The 20040-nt window shown below is 37.3% G+C and overlaps 1 protein-coding gene across 1 annotated transcript in view; it reads right to left on the bottom strand.

Moving 5' to 3' along the window:
- The window catches only part of LOC116468383 (transmembrane protease serine 11E), a 50261-nt gene that overhangs the window by 17124 nt on the left and 13097 nt on the right, over positions 1-20040 (bottom strand). Inside the window, exons 2-9 of the mRNA XM_032151979.2 lie at positions 17849-17973; positions 14779-14900; positions 12315-12382; positions 9771-9934; positions 6656-6694; positions 4995-5172; positions 3807-4066; positions 2476-2618 (exon numbers count right to left, since the gene is read on the bottom strand). Of these exons, the coding sequence (XP_032007870.1) occupies positions 2476-2618; positions 3807-4066; positions 4995-5172; positions 6656-6694; positions 9771-9934; positions 12315-12382; positions 14779-14900; positions 17849-17973 (1099 nt within the window). The remainder of the gene's footprint in view (positions 1-2475; positions 2619-3806; positions 4067-4994; positions 5173-6655; positions 6695-9770; positions 9935-12314; positions 12383-14778; positions 14901-17848; positions 17974-20040) is intronic.

Raw genomic sequence — 20040 nt, 5'->3', positions numbered from 1 at the left:
GTTGTTGAGGTTGTGGAGAAAAGGGGATGCTTATACACTGCTCGTGGGAATGTAAATTAGGTCAGCCACTGTGGCAAGCAGTTTGGAGATTTCTCAAAGAAATTAAAAAAGAACTACAATTTGACCCAGCAATCCCATTACTGGGTATATTATACCCAAAGGAATACAAATCATTCTGCCATAAAGACATGTGCATGCATATGTTCATTGCAGCAATTTTCACAATAGTCATGGAATCAACCTAGATGTCCATCAACAGTGGACTGGATATAGAAAATATGGTAAATATACACCATGGAATGCTATGGAGCCAGAAAGCAAAATGAAACCATGGTTTTTGCAGCAATATGGATGCAGCCACAGGCCATCATACTGAGCAAATGAATGCAGGAACAGAAAAGCAAATACCTCATGTTCTCACTTATAAGCGGAAGCTAAACATTGAGTACATATGGACACAAAGAGAGGAACAACACATACTGGGGCTTACTTGAGGGTTGAGGATGGGAGGAGGATGAGAACCAAAAACCACCTATTGGTTATTATGCTTACTACCTGCGTGATGAAATAATCTGTACACCAAACCCCAGCAACACGCAATTTACCCATGTAACAATCCTGCAGATGTAACCACTGAACCTAAAATAAAAGTTGGAAGAAACAAACAAAGTAATTAATTAAATAAAATAATATAAATTTAAAAGCATGATATAACAACAACAATAACAAAACAGAATAAATAATAATTAGATGCTCAAGATATATCTGAATATCAGTCATCATACAATGAAATATAAAAATTTTTAACTCGAATGAGAAAAGGCAATCAACAGATACCAACACTGAGATAACACAAATGTTGAAATTATTTGACAAAGATTTTAAAGCAGCCATCATAAATACATCTCAATGAGCAATTATCATCATGTTTAAAACAAAGGAAAAGAAATAGGAAGTGTCAACAAAGAAATAGTAAATATAAAAAGAAGAAACAAAGAAAAACCCTGGAACTAAAAAATATGATAAGCAAAATTCAAAACTCACTGGATGGGCTTAACATAGAATAGAGAAGACAGAGAAAAGAATCAGTAAACTTGAAGATACATTGAAATTACTCAATCTCAACAACAGAGAGAAACTAGGGTGGAAAAAAAGATAAACAGAAGCTTAGGAAACTCTGGGACTATAATAAAAGAGTAAACATTGCTGTGGTTAGAGTTCCAGAAGGAAAGAAGAAGGTGGGACTGAAAGAGTATTTTAAGAAATAATGACTGAAAATTTCTCAAACTTGACAAAGGATATAAGTCTACATATTCAAAAAGCTGAGCAAACCTCAAACAGGATAAGCCCAAAGAAATCCATGCCAAGATACATAATCAACCTTCTGAAAACTAAAGACAAACTCTTGAACACAGCAAGAAACAACACCTCATCTATTGGAAAAAAATAATTCTAATAGCAGCAAATTCCTTGCAGAAATCACAGAGGCAATGATTTAAATGCTGAAAGAAAAGAACTGTCAGTGCTGAATTATGCTCCAGTAATGAAGAAGAAATAAAGACTTTTAGAGACAAAGAAAACCTAAGAGAATTTTTCACCAGCATACCTGTACTAAAAGAGTGGCTAAAAGAAGTTCCTAAAACAGAAATGATGGTTTCTAAAAAAGGAATCAGGAAAGAGGAAAGAAGAAATCTATAGGTAAATAGTCTTTCCTTTTCCTCTTATGTTTTCTAAATTACATTTGACAGTCGAAGCAAAACATTGTCTTCTGTGGTTCTCAAAATATAAAGTAAATATTTAATATTTATATTTATTAATATTTAATGTTTATGTTTATTAATGTTTAATATTAAAGAGGGAAAAGCAAAGGGATTTAAGGGGAAGTAAGTTTTTTATTCTATACTCCACCAAAACTAGTAAAATTTCAATACACGTAGACAGTGATAAGTTATGTATGTATATATAAATAAATATATATTTATATACACATATATATAACTTACAGGAACCACTAAAATTTTTCTACAAAAAAAAGCCAAAAATATCAATAGATGATCCAAAATTAAATTCTGTTTAAAAAGCTACTGTTACTCTATTTATATAACATTCTGAAAATCGAAAAATTATAGAGATGGAGAATAAATTAGTGATTGCCAGATGTTAGGGATAGTAGGAGGAGGGAAAGAGGTAGATCTTTGTGGTGATAGAATAGTTCTTCATCTTAACTGTGGTGGTGGTTACACAAATCTACAGATGTGATAAAATGCCATAGAATTAGACACATACTTTGTACCACTGTCAATTTCCCAGATCTTATATTGAACTATAGTTATGTGAGATGTAATCATTGGAGAAAACTGGGTGAGACATTGTGACTCCTCTGTACTAGCTTTGCAACTTCCTGTAGATATATAATTATTTCAAAGAAAAGTAAACAAAAAATTACACAACATACTAACGGTCAAAACCGTTTACCTGGCATGCATCTGTTTTTCCTTTTAAGGAGCCAGCACATAACATTCTAGGAGTTATGGTGTCATTGTAAGCTTGAGGTTCATTGCAAGTTGCAGTGTCTATGAGAGTCACCTGTGCTTGTCGAAGATGATTTTGACTGTTACCTAAAAGAAAAAAAAGGCTTTGTATTTGTAGACATACATGTATTTTATAAACTTGAAGAAAATGTTTCATGATTAGGAATAAGATGGTGATACAGGCCAGCCACTGTGACGAACGCCAGTAATCCCAGCACTTTGAGAGGCCGAGGTTGGAGGATCACTTGAGGCCAGGAGTTCAAGACCAGCTTGGCCAACATGGTGAAATCCTGTCTACTAAAAATACAAAAATTAGCCAGGGGTGGTGGCATGCACCTGTAATCCCAGCTACTCAGGAGGCTGAGGCAGGTAAATCTCTTGAACCCGGGAGGCAGAGGTTGCGGTGAGCCAAGATCGAGCCACTGAACTCCAGCCTGGGGGACAGAGAGAAGCCCCGTCTTAAAAAAAAAAAAAAAAGCAGGGGGTACCGGGTGCGGTGGCTTACGCCTGTAATCCCAGCACTTTCGGAGGCTGAGTAGGGCAGATCACCTAAGGTCAAGAGTTTGAGACCAGCCTGGCCAACGTGGTGAAACCTTGTCTCTACTAAAAATAGAAAAATTAGGCGGGTGCCTATAGTCCCGACCACTGGGGAGGCTGAGGCAGGAGAATCGCTTGAACCTGTGAGCGAGAGGTTGCAGTGAGCCAAGATCGCACCATTGCACTTCAGCCTGGAGACTCTGTCTCAAAAAAAAAAAAAAAAAAAGATAGTGATGCAGAATCTTAGAATACATATGTTTAGAACAATAATATTTGGGAAGATAATTTGTTCCTACTTTGAGCAAAAGGTTGGGTGCCTAGAACCACAAGTTATCTAAATAATGTCATTCCATTGTTAAGATTAGAAGGAAGTTTCAGTAGGGGAGAATGGTGGCTTTATGATTCTCCAGTCTTCAGAATTGGGTATATTATTGATTGCTAATCTCTAAACTGGTTAATTCTCTAAAGAAAAGTTCATGGCTAGGAGACATACTTGCTTTTTCAGACATCTTAGCAGTACTATGACTGTAGTATACAGTAGTAGCAATTTGCTTGATATTAACTTAGGGAGGAAGGAATTTTTGTGTCTTCCAAGTTATTTACTTCACTTTTAGGGCCTGACTTGGTCCAGGTCATATGACCACACAGCTGACATCTTTTGGCATAATGGCATTTCATTGTTTAAATGCCATAAAATACCAATTTAACTTTTACTTGAGTTTCTCTTCCGATGCTCACCATCATTTTTCAGTGCTCCAAATCCTGTCACAAACATCACATCACCTGGTTGAAACTCATAGGATGCATCAGGGAGACAAACTCTGTGTACTGCATTTGTGTAGGGAACAGGGCTAGAAAGCTCTGCAAGAGAAATATCATAGTCATGTGATGGGTGTTTGTATTCTTCATGGACAATTATTCTCCGGAGACCGCATTTCATTTTCGAAGGTTTTATTGTTACTCCAAAGGAAGCAGTCCATCTGGCAGGGTCCTTATATCTGGGGAGAAAAAAATGAAGAATAAATTTCTTTTTACCATGCTACCAGTCGAATAATTTATATTAAATAATTTAGTCTACAGGTGTAGATTTTTTTTTCTTTTTGTAGTTTTGATGTATAGAACTCTTTCCAATTTGAGAATGAGGCTCAGGGTTCCGACCAGGTGAAAAAGCCATCATTTCCTATAAGATACATGCCACTCCATAGGCCAGGTCATCCGCTCCAAATGCTAGGGCTTTTTGATTTTTCTGTATATTAATGACTCCAAGGGACCTATGGAAAGTACCCTGTACAGAATAAGAGAACTTAATATATTCTATGTGCCTCATGTACCCCACCCAGAAATATACACATTTCTCTGAAAACCAAAAAGTCCACACAATAATTAAAGTATTACTATTTTATATACTACAGACATTTTGACAATCAATTGAAGGGTCCTCCATTTCTTGCAATATAATTAGTCAATCTATTCGTTTGTACAACTTGCTACTTCCAAATTCTTCATATCTTCATTATATAATTCTTCGTATTTAATTGTTTTTCTTACCATGTGAAATTTCCCCCTTAGGATCAAACCTACAACCTATCCAGACTCTATGTCTGATTAAGATACTCAGCAGAGAGATAGAGCACTCCTGTTTGACAGCAAATTCAAATCCAAAAATGACTTTAAAATCCCTGCTTTCTTTGAGAAACTATTGTGTATTTATCAAAAGATTATTTGTTTACATATACTTTGACTCCATTTCCATTTCCAGACTTTAAAACCTCTTACTAATGTTTACAAATGTTCCAGTCTTTTGTGATACACACATTATTTTTAATTTATGCTAAACTCATATCTCCCAAAATTCATGAGGTATTTTCCCACCAAAACCCAGTGCACTTTGTTCATTCCCAGTCATTCTCGAGCTTCAAGACTTACGTGGTAAAACAGTGAGCAGCACTCACAAGCCACATGGCATTAATTAAGGTTGCTCCACAGCGATGGCTCCCGTCCCACTGCAGGCTAGCCTGCCAGGGCCATTCACCCTCTTCTGCTTCTGTCCCACCAACGATCCTCAGACTCTGACCTAGAGTTTTCCTTCTTCGTGTTCCGCAGCCTGCAAAAGAGAGAGAGTGGGTGCATTGGTGGGTGCATTAATTAGCAGTTGTTTTAAGAATCAAATTGTGTTACTATGTCCCATATTTCTTCTACTTTGTGCTCCAAAAGGATCAAATGTTTTCTCATGCTCTTACCTTTCTGTAAACTGTAATGTTTTATTTAGCTAACTCCTGTTCATTTCGTAAAATTTAAATCAGTTGTTACCTCTCTAGGATGCTTTCTCTAACTCCCCTGTCTCCAATCTGGATTAGTTATTACTTTCTTGGTGCTTCCAAAATAATAATAGTAACAAATACACTCTGTGTGTGTGCTTATGTGTATAACAAACACTCTGTATGTGTGCTTATGTGTATGTATACATACTGACATTGTTTATGACAGGGTTCCTCAACCTTGGCACCACTAACATGTTGAACCATTTAATTCTTTGTTGTAGGGGGCTGCCCTATGCATCATAAGATCTTGGCCTATATATACTAGATGCCAGTAGCCCTCCCCCTATATTCATGACAAAAATGCCACAGTGGGGCATGATAGCTTGGTCAACAATATTTCCCTTGGTTGAGAAGTGTTGTTTAAGAATCATGTGTTCATGAATTTGTCTCATGCATCTAGTCCCATTAGAGTATGAGGTGCTTTAGGTAGAGATTATATCTTATCCATTTTGAATGCCTGTTGTCTAACACAGTGCTAACACTTGGTAGGTTCCCAATAAATATTGGTGGCGAGAATATATGCTATTTAGGTAATGAGACTGTCTTTTGGTTTTGTGTTTAGTTGATTTTAGAAATTAATCAACTATATGAGCTGGTGAGTAGCACATATTTTTCCACCTTTTAAGAGAAATGTAATGTGCAACAACCCCATAACTATTGAATGTATACTGTAAATCACGGTGGCGTACTTGGCTATAGGAGAAGAAAAGTGCTAGGCCTAGACTCAGCACTTTTAAAATATAGGTGAAGATATTATCTATGTGTCTTTAGTAATTTTATTAAAATATACCCCATAATTTCCTGCACTTTCTGTGACTTTTCCATGACCCGATAATTTCCTGCACTTTCGTATAATCCATAGGATTAATAACATCAGGAAGATTTTATCTAGGATATAGTGACAATAAGTTTCTGCCTCTAGCTGAAAAACACAATGTACAGATTTGTTTTATCTTATAGATATCTACAAACAGAACATGGATAAGTAAACATTTCTTGCCTCTTCTTTAACAGCTGTACAACTCAATTCCACTACACATCTGCCACAGGCACCCATACATCCACTCCAAAGTTATCTCAATTTTGCTACCCTTTACTAATAAAATGTATCTCCGAGATATGATAAAGCACCATGAACTGTACACAAATTAATCCAACTTTATCTATGCTGTCCCTATGATATCAACACAAAGTAAACCTAAATGACCTATAGTGTTAGCTTTTTACCCTCAGGTAATGCTATTTTAATAAATATGTTAAACTTACAATGGTTCAGATAGCTGTCTGTTTCTGTCTTGTTGATTTCTGAAACACACACAAATGGTAAATAGGGTCAACACATCAGAATTATACTATGCCTCCGAGTATTTCAAACACTAAAAGGCTGCTTAATTTTATTATAAAACAGTATCTCTAGATTATAAAGAAGGCAACGTAGCTTGTCGTAGACATAGGATGATCATCGCATTGCAGAGAATGTGAATGGTGTGTTATACTTTAATGTGGGTAAGAGTCACATAGGGAGCATATTTATAATGTAAACTCCTGTTCCCCTTCCCAGTAACTCTAATTCAGAAGCTTGTAATGAAGCCCAAGAATCTGGATTTTATACCAGTAAATAAGATGCAGAGAGTTCACAGCCCCTCCATGGGAAATACTACTCTAAACCATAGTATTGATTCCCCAAATATAACAATACCTTTATTAACCATTATTTCAGATGGTATCATTGAGCTCATAAGCATAGTCCCATTTGTATAACACACCTGTGTAGCATCTCCATAAATTTGTACTCACTCACAGTTAAAAACAATGTTACCCCTTTTGAAGTCAAATTTGAAAAGACAGTCTGCCCTCAAATTGTCATTTAGCTCCAGCCAATGACTTCTTAGCTTGCTGACTTCTCACTAGTCAGTCTCAAACCCTATGCAAACACTAACCCAGCCAATAGATACGTAAAACTCTAAGCTCAAACTTCCTGACTCAGCAGAGTTCTAATGACCAAAACTATTCTTTGTACATGGAAGGATGGATGCTCTAAATGCAAAAATATTAGTGTTAATTTTTTTCTTTAGTATTTAATAGTATGAATGAAGTGGAAATCTATATGCTAGAAAGCCTTCTTTCTGACTTTATTTATTCTGGCTACTTGTGGGAAAATGGCAAAAATAAGGAAGAATTTACAATTTAGTCTCAGTTAATATTAAAAGGACCACCTCTGATCTCTTTGTTTCAAATAACCTGTTCTCCATCTCAAGGTTTTCCTAGGAAAATGTCAAGCATTGTGTATTGATAGCACTGACAAGTCTGGCTTCATGTGTGACTTATACATCTGCACTGGGTCTCACACTCACAATGGCCTTGTGCCTGGTACAATGCTCTGCTATTGCTCACTTGACATCCTTAATAATTTTATCCTGTAACTTGTATTTTGAAAATGAAGTTCAATAGGATAATAGATCATAGTGTTGGCAGACAACATATGTGCAATAAGTGTGTCCATAGTTTCTTCCTACCCCATTTGCCTATATCATTCACAATTCCCTATGGAATCAGAATTCTAGTGGACCCACAATCCACAGGGGTTCAGCAAGACTCAAAGCAAGTACAAGGTAAGTGTGCTATCCCTTCCATTAAGTAAACAGAGGTGGACTGACATGCCTTGGAGGCCATGTTTTCTGTTTGAACCAAAACTTGCTTAGAACCCATAGAAAAGACAATAGCATTCTAATTAACACAAATGAACAACAGATCCTGTCATATCCTTTCTTGCTTCTGTTACTTCTGTGTATCAGCCAACAGCTTTTGCTGAAAACTACAACGTAGAAAGAGAAAGATAGGGAAACCCAGATCTTCTTTTCCTTCTAGTCCTTCCTCACTCCTCAATAAGCTGAAGGCAGAGAGTGTTGGTAGAATTTTCTCATATTAACCAGGAAAATAAAAAGAGTCATTAGCCTTTTGTACTATTTCCATTGAGGCAAAAATGAAAAACATGTATGTATAAGCTACGAAATATAGTTGCATAATTTCCATGATTTGAAATACAAGTTAAATATTCTTATATATGCATTTATATCGACATTGCATGATATAAACAACTAAACCCATATTAGTAATCTACAAATTTAATTTTTTTCTCTTAGAATGACAATAATCAGCAAATGAAAACACCATGGAAAGTCGAGAGCGAGACCAGGGAAGAAAGAAAAGTCTTATCTTTGTACTTTTAAGAGCACTTTTTTCTTGCTTTTTGAAAACAGGTCTAGCATTTTCATTTTGTGCTAAGGTGAACAAATTATGTATCTGTCACTGACTACTGAAGCCTCCTTCCTAAGCAAGTGGGTTGGCTGGCCATCAATTTAGGCATCTACTTAGATCTATCAGATTTTATATTAGCAGTTTGTATTCATTCTCTCTACTTGTTCCCTATTCTGTAGTTTCCAGTGCTGCCACATCCACTACTGTATCTACTAGCCACATGTGGCCAGTGAGCGCTTGCAGTGTGGCTAGTCTAAATGGAAATGTACTATCAGCATAAAACGTACACTAGATTTCAGAGCCTTACTACAAAAAAAGTGAAATATTCGATGAATAATTTTTACATTGACTATTTGTTTAAATGATAATACTTTGGACATATTGGGTTGAATATACAAATTATTGAAAATTAATTTTACTTGTTTATTTTTATTTTTAATGTAACTTCTGGAAAATGTAACATTATACTTGTGCCCACATAGTATTTCTATAGACCTTCATTGTTCTGTAACATATGACCCAGCCCTTAGCCAGACCTTAATTTCCACTAAGGATCTCATATTTCTCATTTTCTAAATGTGAGGACCTATCATCACTTGTTTTGTCCCATGTGGCCCTACAAACAATAACAACAAGAACAACAAAAATCTACCTAAATTTTTCATTTATAGTTGTAAATATACCAAAAATAAGTTTATTATAAATGTTTCACTGGTGAAAAGTTTAAGGGAAGAAAGTATAGCAAGGTATATTAATGACATTTGAAAACAAATGTGTAAATGGCATGAACCTTTCCATACACCATACCCTCAGAACATACAATGAAAGCAACAAGAAAAAGAAGAAAATACAAAGCCATTCTCTTCACTTACAATTGGATTCTATAGCCAAAGTATAAAGTGTAATATAAAGAAAACTGCTAAGGAGTTAATAAAAAGCTTGCATGGGAGGCCTAAGTTTAGGGTAGTTTTAAAAATTAAAATACTTCATTAGGACCAATTTAGTTCCAAAGAAATATACTGTTGGTGGCAAGACCCCAGAATTAAAGGACATCAAAAAAATTCCAAGATCAAACCTAACATGAAGCTGTTCTATGAAAGAAAAATAAGAGAAATTAACTTACTTTTAATTTTAACTGACTGAGGATCCACTTTAGGGGGTCCTACAGCATCTTGCAGCTTTTCATGTAAAACAAGTTGAACAATTTTATTTACAGTTTCAGGATCCTCAGTAGAGTGAAATCTACAAATCAACAGCATATGAGCCAACACTCCATGCTTCTGTTGACTGTGGGCCAAAAAAGAAGAAAATGAAAGAAAGAAAAGAAAAGAAGAAAGAAAAGCAGGAAGGGAGGGAGGGAGGGAGGAAGTGAAGAAAGGAGGGAGGGAGGAAAGAAAGAAAAGAGAAAAGGAAGGAAGGAAGGAGAAGGGAAAGGAAGGGAAGATAAGGGAATGGAGGGGAGGAAGGAGAGAGAGGGAGAGAGAGAAAGAAAAGAAAAGAAAAAGAAAAGAAAGAAGAGTAATATCTTTATCACTTACATGAAATGCACACATAAAATACATCCATAAATGTTTCCTTCTATATTGCTACTGTTTACTATGTGAAGAACCACAAATTCAGCCTCTCATATAGTGAGTTAGTCTGTTCATGGTCTCCCTTACCATCAAAAGGTCTAGTTAAGTATATGGCTATTAATATAAAAAGACACCTTGTCAAAAACCATTCAAAATTATCAAATACAATGTGTCTTAAATATGAAATCAACTGTGGTTTTGAATTTCAGGTTTTATTCTTGTGACTCAAGTGTACTAACCTCCCCTAAACAATCTTCAGGCTATCCTAAGCAACTCCTAATCCTAAAGATATAAGACCGCTTTACCAAATTGTACTGACTTCATGTGACTGTATTTTCAACACAGAGCATTAATTAGTCTTAATACTATTTGTATGAATTACTACCTTGGAATCATCCTGCTGGCTACTTTACCCACTCCTTTTCATAGTCACTTCTGAAAGAATCTAACCCTTCACTATATATTGCACCAACCACTACTCTCATCTTTTGATGAGATACACTCATACATTTGTGCAAGGACATACCTATAAACATGTTAACTGTAACACTATTTTCAAGACAGGAAAATAAGTAACAACCCAAGTATCCTAGTTGACAAAGCCAGTGGATTCTTTTCAGTATTTATATTACTCAGTCAGGAATATTTGTCAGTGCTGACCACACTCTCTTTGAAACTTCTTATCTTTTGCATCAGTGGTGCTTCTGTCATGATTTTTCTATTTTCCTGCCCTTCCCTATATCTAAGGTTCCTATATTCCTTCCATCACCTTAAATATTGTTCTTCAAGCTTTCTTCATCATCCTTTTTATTCCCTTTTATTATTCTTTTTCTGAGAAATTTACGCCCATGCTTCCAAATTTTTGAGTTGGTCATGAGCAAATTTCTATCTTCTGCTCAGTTCCATTTCCCTCTACCAAGTCACACTCATTTTTCAGGTTCATATGGTCTTTTAGTATGTAAATTCAGCATCTCCAAAATTGACTTCATCTTTCCAATAAACTTGCTCTTCTCACTATTGCAGTAACAGAAGACAGAATAATGAGTAGCAGTAGCAAGATTACTGGAATAAAGAGGTGAGCAAATTAGAAAGTTATTGGGAAAATTGAATTAGTAGAACTTAGTTATTCATAAAGTATGAGGGGACCAGGAAAGGAAGGAGTGTTTGATGACTTCCAGGTTTCTCATTTATGTGATTGGATTCTTCCTGAGTTAGGGAATTTTCTGTGGTACTTCCACATGGGGATGTGTATATAGTTAAAATAGAAATCAGAAAAATAGTTCAGACTGGAGATAGAAACTTGTATTTCAATAGCATATGAGGCCATGTGGGTGAATGAGGTCCCTTTGAGAAAGTGAAACTTAAAGATGACAGAATTAGTTGCAGATCCAAGAAAGGGCACTGTCTCAAACACCAGAGAGTACAGAATTTTTAGAAGACAGTGATCAAAGTAATGCCTTAGAGATATCAGCTAAGTAATAGAATGGCAGGAAACTTTTAAAGTTTTGTCATTGGAATAATACTGGAAATAGTTCTTGTTCTGTTTTTTAATACAAATAATTTGTATTATGTCAATATCTTATTGAAAATTCTTATAATATTTTCCTTAACATTATGTTCTAAACTCATTTATCAATGGTTAGTTGACAGATGAGATCTTCTCAGCTGCATATTTTGAGAACAGAGGGATGGAATAGAAGAAGGTAAAGAAGATGAATTAATAGGAGGAAGAAGAGCTAAAGACAAACCTGATCTACTATATTGTCTTACGTGGGGCACTACTTGCCATTAAACCAAGGATGTGTGTTAGGTCTATCTGTATTTAGTACTATCTGTACTTGGTAAGTTTCCCAGAAAACAATTTTATAACATAGGCACCAATTATCTCTCTGTCTCCAGCAATCATCTTGCAAATGCTTTCTTTGGGATTTAAGGAACGAATAAGGGACTTTGTAACCCATGACTTACACAGGACAAGTGTCAAATGTTTGTTGGATTGAATTATATCTTTAACACTTCAAAACATATTTATTGCTGAGCAGATTAACAGCTTCAACTTTAAATTCAGAAGTCAGCAATTCAGATTTACATACCTGAACTTGATAACCTGAGACTTGACAAATTCTTCCCTTAATGGAGATTTATAAAATGCATTTTTCACCTGTTTGAAAAATATTCAAAATATATCAGCAAGAACAACTTTCTGAAATTCCACAAATTAATTCAAAGCTTTTTAGAAAATTAAAAAGCAAAACAGAGCAAAAAACATTGACATTTCGCAGTGAGTGGAACTTGAGGAAGCTTGAGGAATCTCTTGTGGTTTTCTCAGTGATTTCAACTGAACTCTGTCTTAGGGATGATAGGAGTAGGGAACCACGGTGGGGCCAGAAGTGACATCTGCTGTACTAATGCTCAGAGAGAGACCAAAGAAAATGAACATGCTGTTTCTTGAAAATTAACAGTGAGAAAGTTTACACTGAAATAAGGACTTTTACTGCCCATAGACAAAGGAAATGAAATAATTCTGCCACATAATACTTGGATTCTAGAAATGAGTGCATGACCATGTCAAATGCTTCCCAAACCTAGTGACAAAGTTGTCAGGTATCCTGGCATAATGTACACCAAGTTCAGCACTCCAAGTGCTCTTAGAAAGGCCCAGGTGAACTGGGATACTTAGCCTGACACACCTATGAGTTTTACTCTACTAAAGTGATAGAATCTATTTTTGTAGAGACATTAGTTATTATTCTAAATAAGAATTCTAGGCAACTTAATTTTTTAGTTAGGAGTTTATGTAAGGAAACACTTCAAAGATTTCTTGTTTCCAGTATGTGGATATTTAGTAAACACTTACGACTTGCTGGTGACTAACAGGAGAAATGAGCCTTTTAATTCTTTCTTACGTCTTATTAATTCTGAATTTTTTTACCTAAGGACAGTTCTTGCAATTATGAGACAAAGCTGCATAGCACAAGTCCTCTGAATAGGACGGCAGTATTCACAAGAAAATTTTTATTTAAGGGTTAATTTTTGTCAAGTAACTTCAAAACTATTATTAATTTTGAAGGCATTAAAGAGCCTTGTGTATATTCCTTTAGATTTAAATCTGTCTGGATTTTGTTTACTTAAATAAAATTTATTTGAATGAATGGCACAAAGTGGCATCTCTTTTTGACCTTTTTAATTCAATTTCATTTCCTTCATTTTGCATATGTATTTAGCCTTAGAGGAGAGCCTGGTCAAATATTTCCCTGATTTGGTGTTTTCAAGTACAAATGTAACCAGGATTCAACCACTGTCTCAACAAGGTGGCCAAATCCCCAGGCTTCTGTCTACTGGGCGGTTTCCAGGGTCTCACTTCCATTCTTATTCAGGTTATTGGAACTGGAAGACAATTTGGAAATTATCTAATCTAATGCCTTAATTTTCATATACAGAACTTTGTCCAGAATGATAAACTAATATTCCAAGTGATGTATCATTAGCTAGTAGATACCACTGGAGCTACATGTGCCTCCCAGCTCCTAGCTCAGTGTTCTTTCCATCACATTATACCACGAGTTACCTCACAGGTTGCCAGGAAAAGTTACATTATTCTTTAATTAATCTGATAATGATAAGAAGTTGCCACTTAGGCCCTTGTTCTTTTGGCCCTGCTGCTAATTTTTCCAGTTTCTTAAGTATTTAATTGATCCCTCAAGATGAATGTTGATGCGTTAAGGGTAGAGTTGCTTATCTGTGGATTTACATACCAAAAGCTAGTCGAAGGTTAAATGTTTTTAAAAACTGGGTAGAGTAGGCCGGGCACGGGTAGAGTAGGCCGGGCACGGTGGCTCATGCTTGTAATCTCAGCACTTTGGGAGGCCGAGGCGGGCGGATCACGAGGTCAGGAGATCCAGACCCCGTCTCTACTAAAAAAATACAAAAAATTAGCCGGGCGTGGTGGCGGGCGCCTGTAGTCCCAGCTACTCGGGAGGCTGAGCCAGGAGAATGGCGTGAACCCGGGAGGCAGAGGTTGTAGTGAGCCGAGATTGCGCCACTGCACTCCAGCCTGGGCGACAGAGCGAGACTCCGTCTCAAAAAAAAAAAAAAAAAAAAAAACTGGGTAGAGTTGCATATCTGTGGATTTACTACAGATTTATATACCAAAAGCTGGTTGAAGGTTAGATATTTTTAAAAACTAACAGACTATTTAGGTATGTGCCTAAATAGTTTCAATCTCGGCAATCTTCTGCTCAGGGTATCTTTTTTAGGAAGTCTAGGATACAACAAATGTATTTTAAGCCACACTCAAGAGTATAGCACTAGCTAAGGAAAGGTGAGTAAGAAGGACCTGACTGAATGGCTAAAGTTTCTTTGGTTCAGCCCTGCCAGTCATACTGTGCTAAGTGATGTATTGTCCGTTTTGTTTTATATTCCTTGGGTTAGGGCCTCTTTTCATTTTGCAAATACACAGGGATCCGTTAGTTGAATGGATCTTTTAGAAGCTAGGATGCTAAAAATATGGTAAAAAGTGACAGCAAATGCACTAGAAGTGGAGGACAAGTTGCTTACCATTGATTCAAGTCTCTGGCTCATTTCTGTAAAATTGTTAGAAGCCTCTCTGCCAAACTCAGCATATGGCTTGTCAGTTGTAAATGACAATGTGCTATAGTAATTGTAGGTCTTCTTTTGATCTACAAGGAAAGAAGCAAAACACTATCATAATTTTTATCAGATGTGTGTAAAGCATCATTATTTCCCCGCTTGGTGGTTGCTGGAAGACTGAAACAGGAAGGAGTGCTCTTAGCACAGGTCACCATCATCATCCTGCCCCAGGCCTCGTAGTTATCTCAGGATAAAAAAAAAAAACAACATTTATCATCATGTGATTTAGAGTATAAAAGCTGTAAGAAATGCCTGGTGTTCCTGGAGTACTGTCCAAGTAGCTCATTGGAAGAGTGGGCTGATTATTCATGTGTTACTCACTCCTAAGTAAGCCACAAGAGACAGCAAGTCATGCCATCTGAGCATACAAACAGGGATGGATTCAGAAGCCTCCCAAGGGTCACTGCATTTTTATATTCCAAACATAGATTTTCTCTTCCCTTCCATCAACTATACATCAATTCTGGCCACAAGAACTCTAGTTTGAGAAAATTTATTTTGGCTGAAAAGGAAGATGAGGTTAGGAATTAAAATGCAAGGGATTCAGTAAATAGAAGTTTAGGGAGCTAAAGTTGCCACCTGGCATAACCTTCCAGGGTCACTATTTAGTTTCACCTGGTTCCTTGTCACTGCATGTATGTTTTTCCCACCAACTACAGGGGTTGGCTTGTCTGCTTTAGCCACTGTCTCTACATTCTGCATTCAATTTAAGCAACCCACATTTTTGACCTGCTGAGAAGTTAATGTCATATAACTTTTCCTCCACCCTCCAGTGCATAAAGCAAGCACACAGCCCTCAGAAAATTAATGTATTCATTCAACAAATATTAATGCCAACCACTTTTCAGCAAGAGACACTGTGTCAAGCATTAGAAATACACTGGTGATCAAGACAGTTGTATATAATTACTATAGGAAAGCAGAGTGTGGCTCATCCAGTCACAGTCTCTCTCCTCCTTTCTCTTCCTCCCTATTCTTTCCCTCTTCAGTTAAACCACAGAAGAAAAGGAAACGAACACTGAACACCAGTGTCCCCAGCACATTCACATATCTCATTTAATTTACAATAACTCCGTGAAAAGGCAATGTCATCCACATTTAATAGATTACAGTCTTGGAAATGTAAATAACTTGCCCAAGGCCAGCAGGACATAGCCAAGACTAACTTCCAAAGTACCCACTTATTTCACATGCTGCTTCTTAGAGTAGGGAAAAAAGCCACTTTTTGAAGCTAGAGGACAAGTCTTTTGTTGTATAAAAGTTATGCAAAAAACTACTGGTATATTTCAAAAATAAAACACCCTGGCCATCCAGAGGATTTGATGGGACAGAGAGGGAAGCAGCCATCAGACTCTGACAAGGGCTGGGGTGTGGTTGGTGATGAATAAAAGAGATGAATGGCAGGCAGGAGACACTGAAAGTTGAGTCGCCAGAGTACAAGAGACCTAAGTGAAGGACTTGGGAGGTTTTACTCTTCCTCCATCCTTCCTCACCTCCCTTTCTCTGAATGGCCAGGGTGACATGAAATTCAGGCAGGTACCTGGAAATATACATAACTTCAAGTAAGATTTTAAATTTATTGAAATACTGGGAATTAACTCATAACTATCTCTGTAAACTACTGTTCTATTACATTTGTATTTTTTAACATCTGCCTCATGGTTAACTATAACTCTCTGTTATAGTTAACCAAAAAAAAACATCATTTTGGTTCTCATTTCATACCTACAATTTCCTTGCTTTGGAAATTGAGATTACACTTGCATGGATAGTAGAGAAAGATAACCAGGTTACAGAGTACTCGTTCTCGTTACTGGAAAGCAACTTCAACAAGGTCCCAATTAAATTAGAATCAAGTTATTAGCTTCTATGGTTACGGTGCCTTGAACATCCAAGTATAATCTAGTAACAGAGGAAGATATTAAACTAACAGGTCATGGTTGAGTCAAGTAATTAAAACCCTAGGCAGAGTAGGAGGGAACTTCAGAAGGGTTGTTACATCCCAGAAGAACAGTTCTGAAGTACCCTGGAGACCTTTCTAATAACATAGCAACTAACAGTTCATCTAGCAATGAGGTACCTGATAACCGCAGGGTGAACGTCTTTATAATGAGCTTTCTTGGCATACCCTATCCTCTTTAATCACCTACAATATATCCTAAGATGAGATTTTAATAACAGAAATAGGCACTTACTCAACAATACATCACTATGACTATTTTTGTAACTTACTGGTACAGAATAGAGCCTACTTCTTTATGACTCCAGATTGTGTCATTGATTTATTGGGATGTCAGGATTTCAACGAGTTGGATTTTTTTTTTTTCTTTTTGAGACCGAGTCTCTCTCTGTTGCTCAGGCTGGAGTGCAGTGGTGTGATCTCCGCTCACTGAAACCTCCGCCTCCTGGGTTCAAGTGATTCTCCTGCCTCAGCCTCCCCAGGGACTGGGACTGCAGGTGTACACCATCACACCTGGCTATTTTTTTTTTTTTTTTTTTTTTTTTTTTAGTAGAGACAGGGTTTCACCATGTTGGCCAGCCTGGTCTCAAACTCCTGACCTCAAGTGATCCACCCGCCTCAGCCTCCCAAAGTGCTGAGATTACAGGCGTGAGCCACTGCACCCGGTCAGAATTATTTTAAATCAAGATGCTTGCCCTGTGACCTCAAACAACTCAAGACATTGGTTCTAGCTATCCTGTAGTTTTCCCTTGATTAATATTCACTTATTGCTTATTAAGGAAGATGCAAATAAGCATGCTGTTCCCAGCAGAAAGCATCACTACATCAAAGATAGAAAAAAGAATCCTCCTTGACTTATGAGGACTAAATAAGAGACAAAGCAGGTAAAGATTCCTTTGTACAGGCTATGCAAATGAATCATAGTAATGAATGAATAAGCCTGAGACAAATCAAAACAGCAAAGTATGAGGAAATATTTGGGGTAAATCACATGATGCCAAGGCAGCTTATACTCACTATATCTCACATAATGAACAGTGAGTCCAATGCACACTGCCAGGACGATGAGGGATATGAAGATGACGAGGCCGATGACCCAGGGCTCCCAACAAACTCTTTTCCTAGCCCTCACCACATCTGGCCTAAGGAAGAAAGTAAATAGATAGATTATTTCAGAGCATGCAACACATCCACTCCTTAGACAAAACAGATATTTTTGGGGAATAAAGGACATTCAGTTGGAGGGTCGTGTACTGTCTGGGTTTAGAGCACACCCTGGTTCTAGGCTGCTGAGGCCAATCCTGATTCTGACTCCTGTTTCTGGGCAAGTAGTTTGACTTTTCTGTGCTTCAGTTTCCTCATCCACAAAAGGAAGATGACAATGATAGTACCTATTTCATAAGATTAGGGTTAGGGTTAGGGCTAACAATGCCTGACATGTACAAAGTGCAATATTAAATGTTAGCTATCACTTGTTGAGCCAGCCATGTACTTGATATAGAGTTAGACACTCAGGAGCTACAGAAATATTTTGAGCCTTTTCTCTAGCACTCTAGAATCTTAAATAGCCTTTGAAATGTGTTATAGCTTGAAGCATACCAGGTTTCACATAGAGTTGCTAATTCTATTCTTCTAATTTTCTGATCTATTACCAAACCAAACTTTGAGGATACATAGAACAGACAACCAGAGGCCGCTTCCTAAAGACCCCGAGGTTTTGAGCTAATATTTACCTCTAAGCTTTAATGATGCTACAGGAGGCGGGGCACGGTGGCTCACGCATGTAATCCCAGCACTTTGGGAGGTCGAGGTGGGCAGATCACGAGGTCAGGAGATCAAGACCATCCTGGCTAACACCGTGAAACCCCATGTCTACTAAAAATACAAAAAAAATTATCCGGGCGTGGTGGTGGGTGCCTGTGGTCCCAGCTACTCGGGAGGCTGAGGCAGGAGAATGGCATGAACCCAGGAGGCAGAGCTTGCAGTGAGCTGAGATCGCACCACTGCACTCCAGCCTGGGCAACAGAGCAAGACTCCGTCTCAAAAAAAAAAAAAAAAAAAAAAAAGATGCCACTGGAAATTCTTTTTGCATGAGATTCCCTCAACTTCTTCTATTTGTTCTGCCTTCAAAAATACAAGTTACTGAAAAACATTGGTCCACATGATTTTTGTTTGATTGGTAAAGTTGCTGTCCCATTGGGTTATAATATTTGGTAAGCAAACTCTAAAGCCAGAAATGTGAAATAGTAAGTCAGAGATGACTAAGGAGTTTGAATACGATACTCTTATTTTAGATTTCTTGAGGCATTTACTATGCCAGTGTGTGCTGTGCTTTTTTTTTCTAGAGTGCTGTCTGCTACATGAGGACTTGAGGAAAACATGATATTCTCCTGGAGGAGTACTGGGTGTTGAATCAGAAAAAGGAGAATTCTAAGTGCAGCCCTTTCCATAACAGATCTGCGACTTGGACAAATCATTTAAACTTCGAGCTCAATTTCTCCATGTATCAGTAAAGAGTGGGATAACCGTTCCATCTAAAGCACTTTGGGACCTAAAATTAGATCATGAATGTGTAAACAGCAAAGCATTTCACAAAAAATACTTTTTGTTTACAAAAATCAAGAACACTCTGTTTCCTGATGATATAGGATCAGGAAGTGATGATATTATCACGTTGGCCCCTATCACACCATCATTACATCCTGGCTCTGGCTGGACACAAAATAAACAGCATTGGCACAGAAGTCAATGGTGTTATCATCGCTATACAATCCTGTCCCTGGGAAAGGCACTGAGATGTAGTGGAAGGAGGCTCCAGGGACTCTGCTTGTTCTCCTGCCTTGTTCCTGTGATTTTTCCACAGGGCCGTAACCAGGGAAGCTTTATCTTACTCTTCCCAACCTTTCCCATCTCCAGTTTTCCCTTGAGTAGAATTCCAAACACCTGTTCCTAGAATGGCAATTACTGCAATATAAAAAGTCTTCTCCACAATGAGGTTACGTTTTACGTGCAACTGTGCCTAAGAAACCCGCAAAACTGCCTCCTGTTCCTTCATCCCTGAATGCTTGCTATTAATCTGTTGCAGAAGAAAGGAGATGCCTGTAACAGACGTAAGCAAAACTTTGAGGGGGAATACAGGGAGAGGAGGGTTTCTCAACTAATATCAAAACATGTCAGATGAAGAATATGAATGTGTGCTTGTAGAAAAC

Source organism: Hylobates moloch, unplaced genomic scaffold (assembly GCF_009828535.3).
Source record: "Hylobates moloch isolate HMO894 unplaced genomic scaffold, HMol_V3 SCAFFOLD_2, whole genome shotgun sequence".
NCBI classification, from domain to species: domain Eukaryota; kingdom Metazoa; phylum Chordata; class Mammalia; order Primates; family Hylobatidae; genus Hylobates; species Hylobates moloch.
The sequence above is the reverse complement of the archived record's forward strand: the minus strand, read 5'-3'. Positions and strand labels throughout refer to the sequence as shown.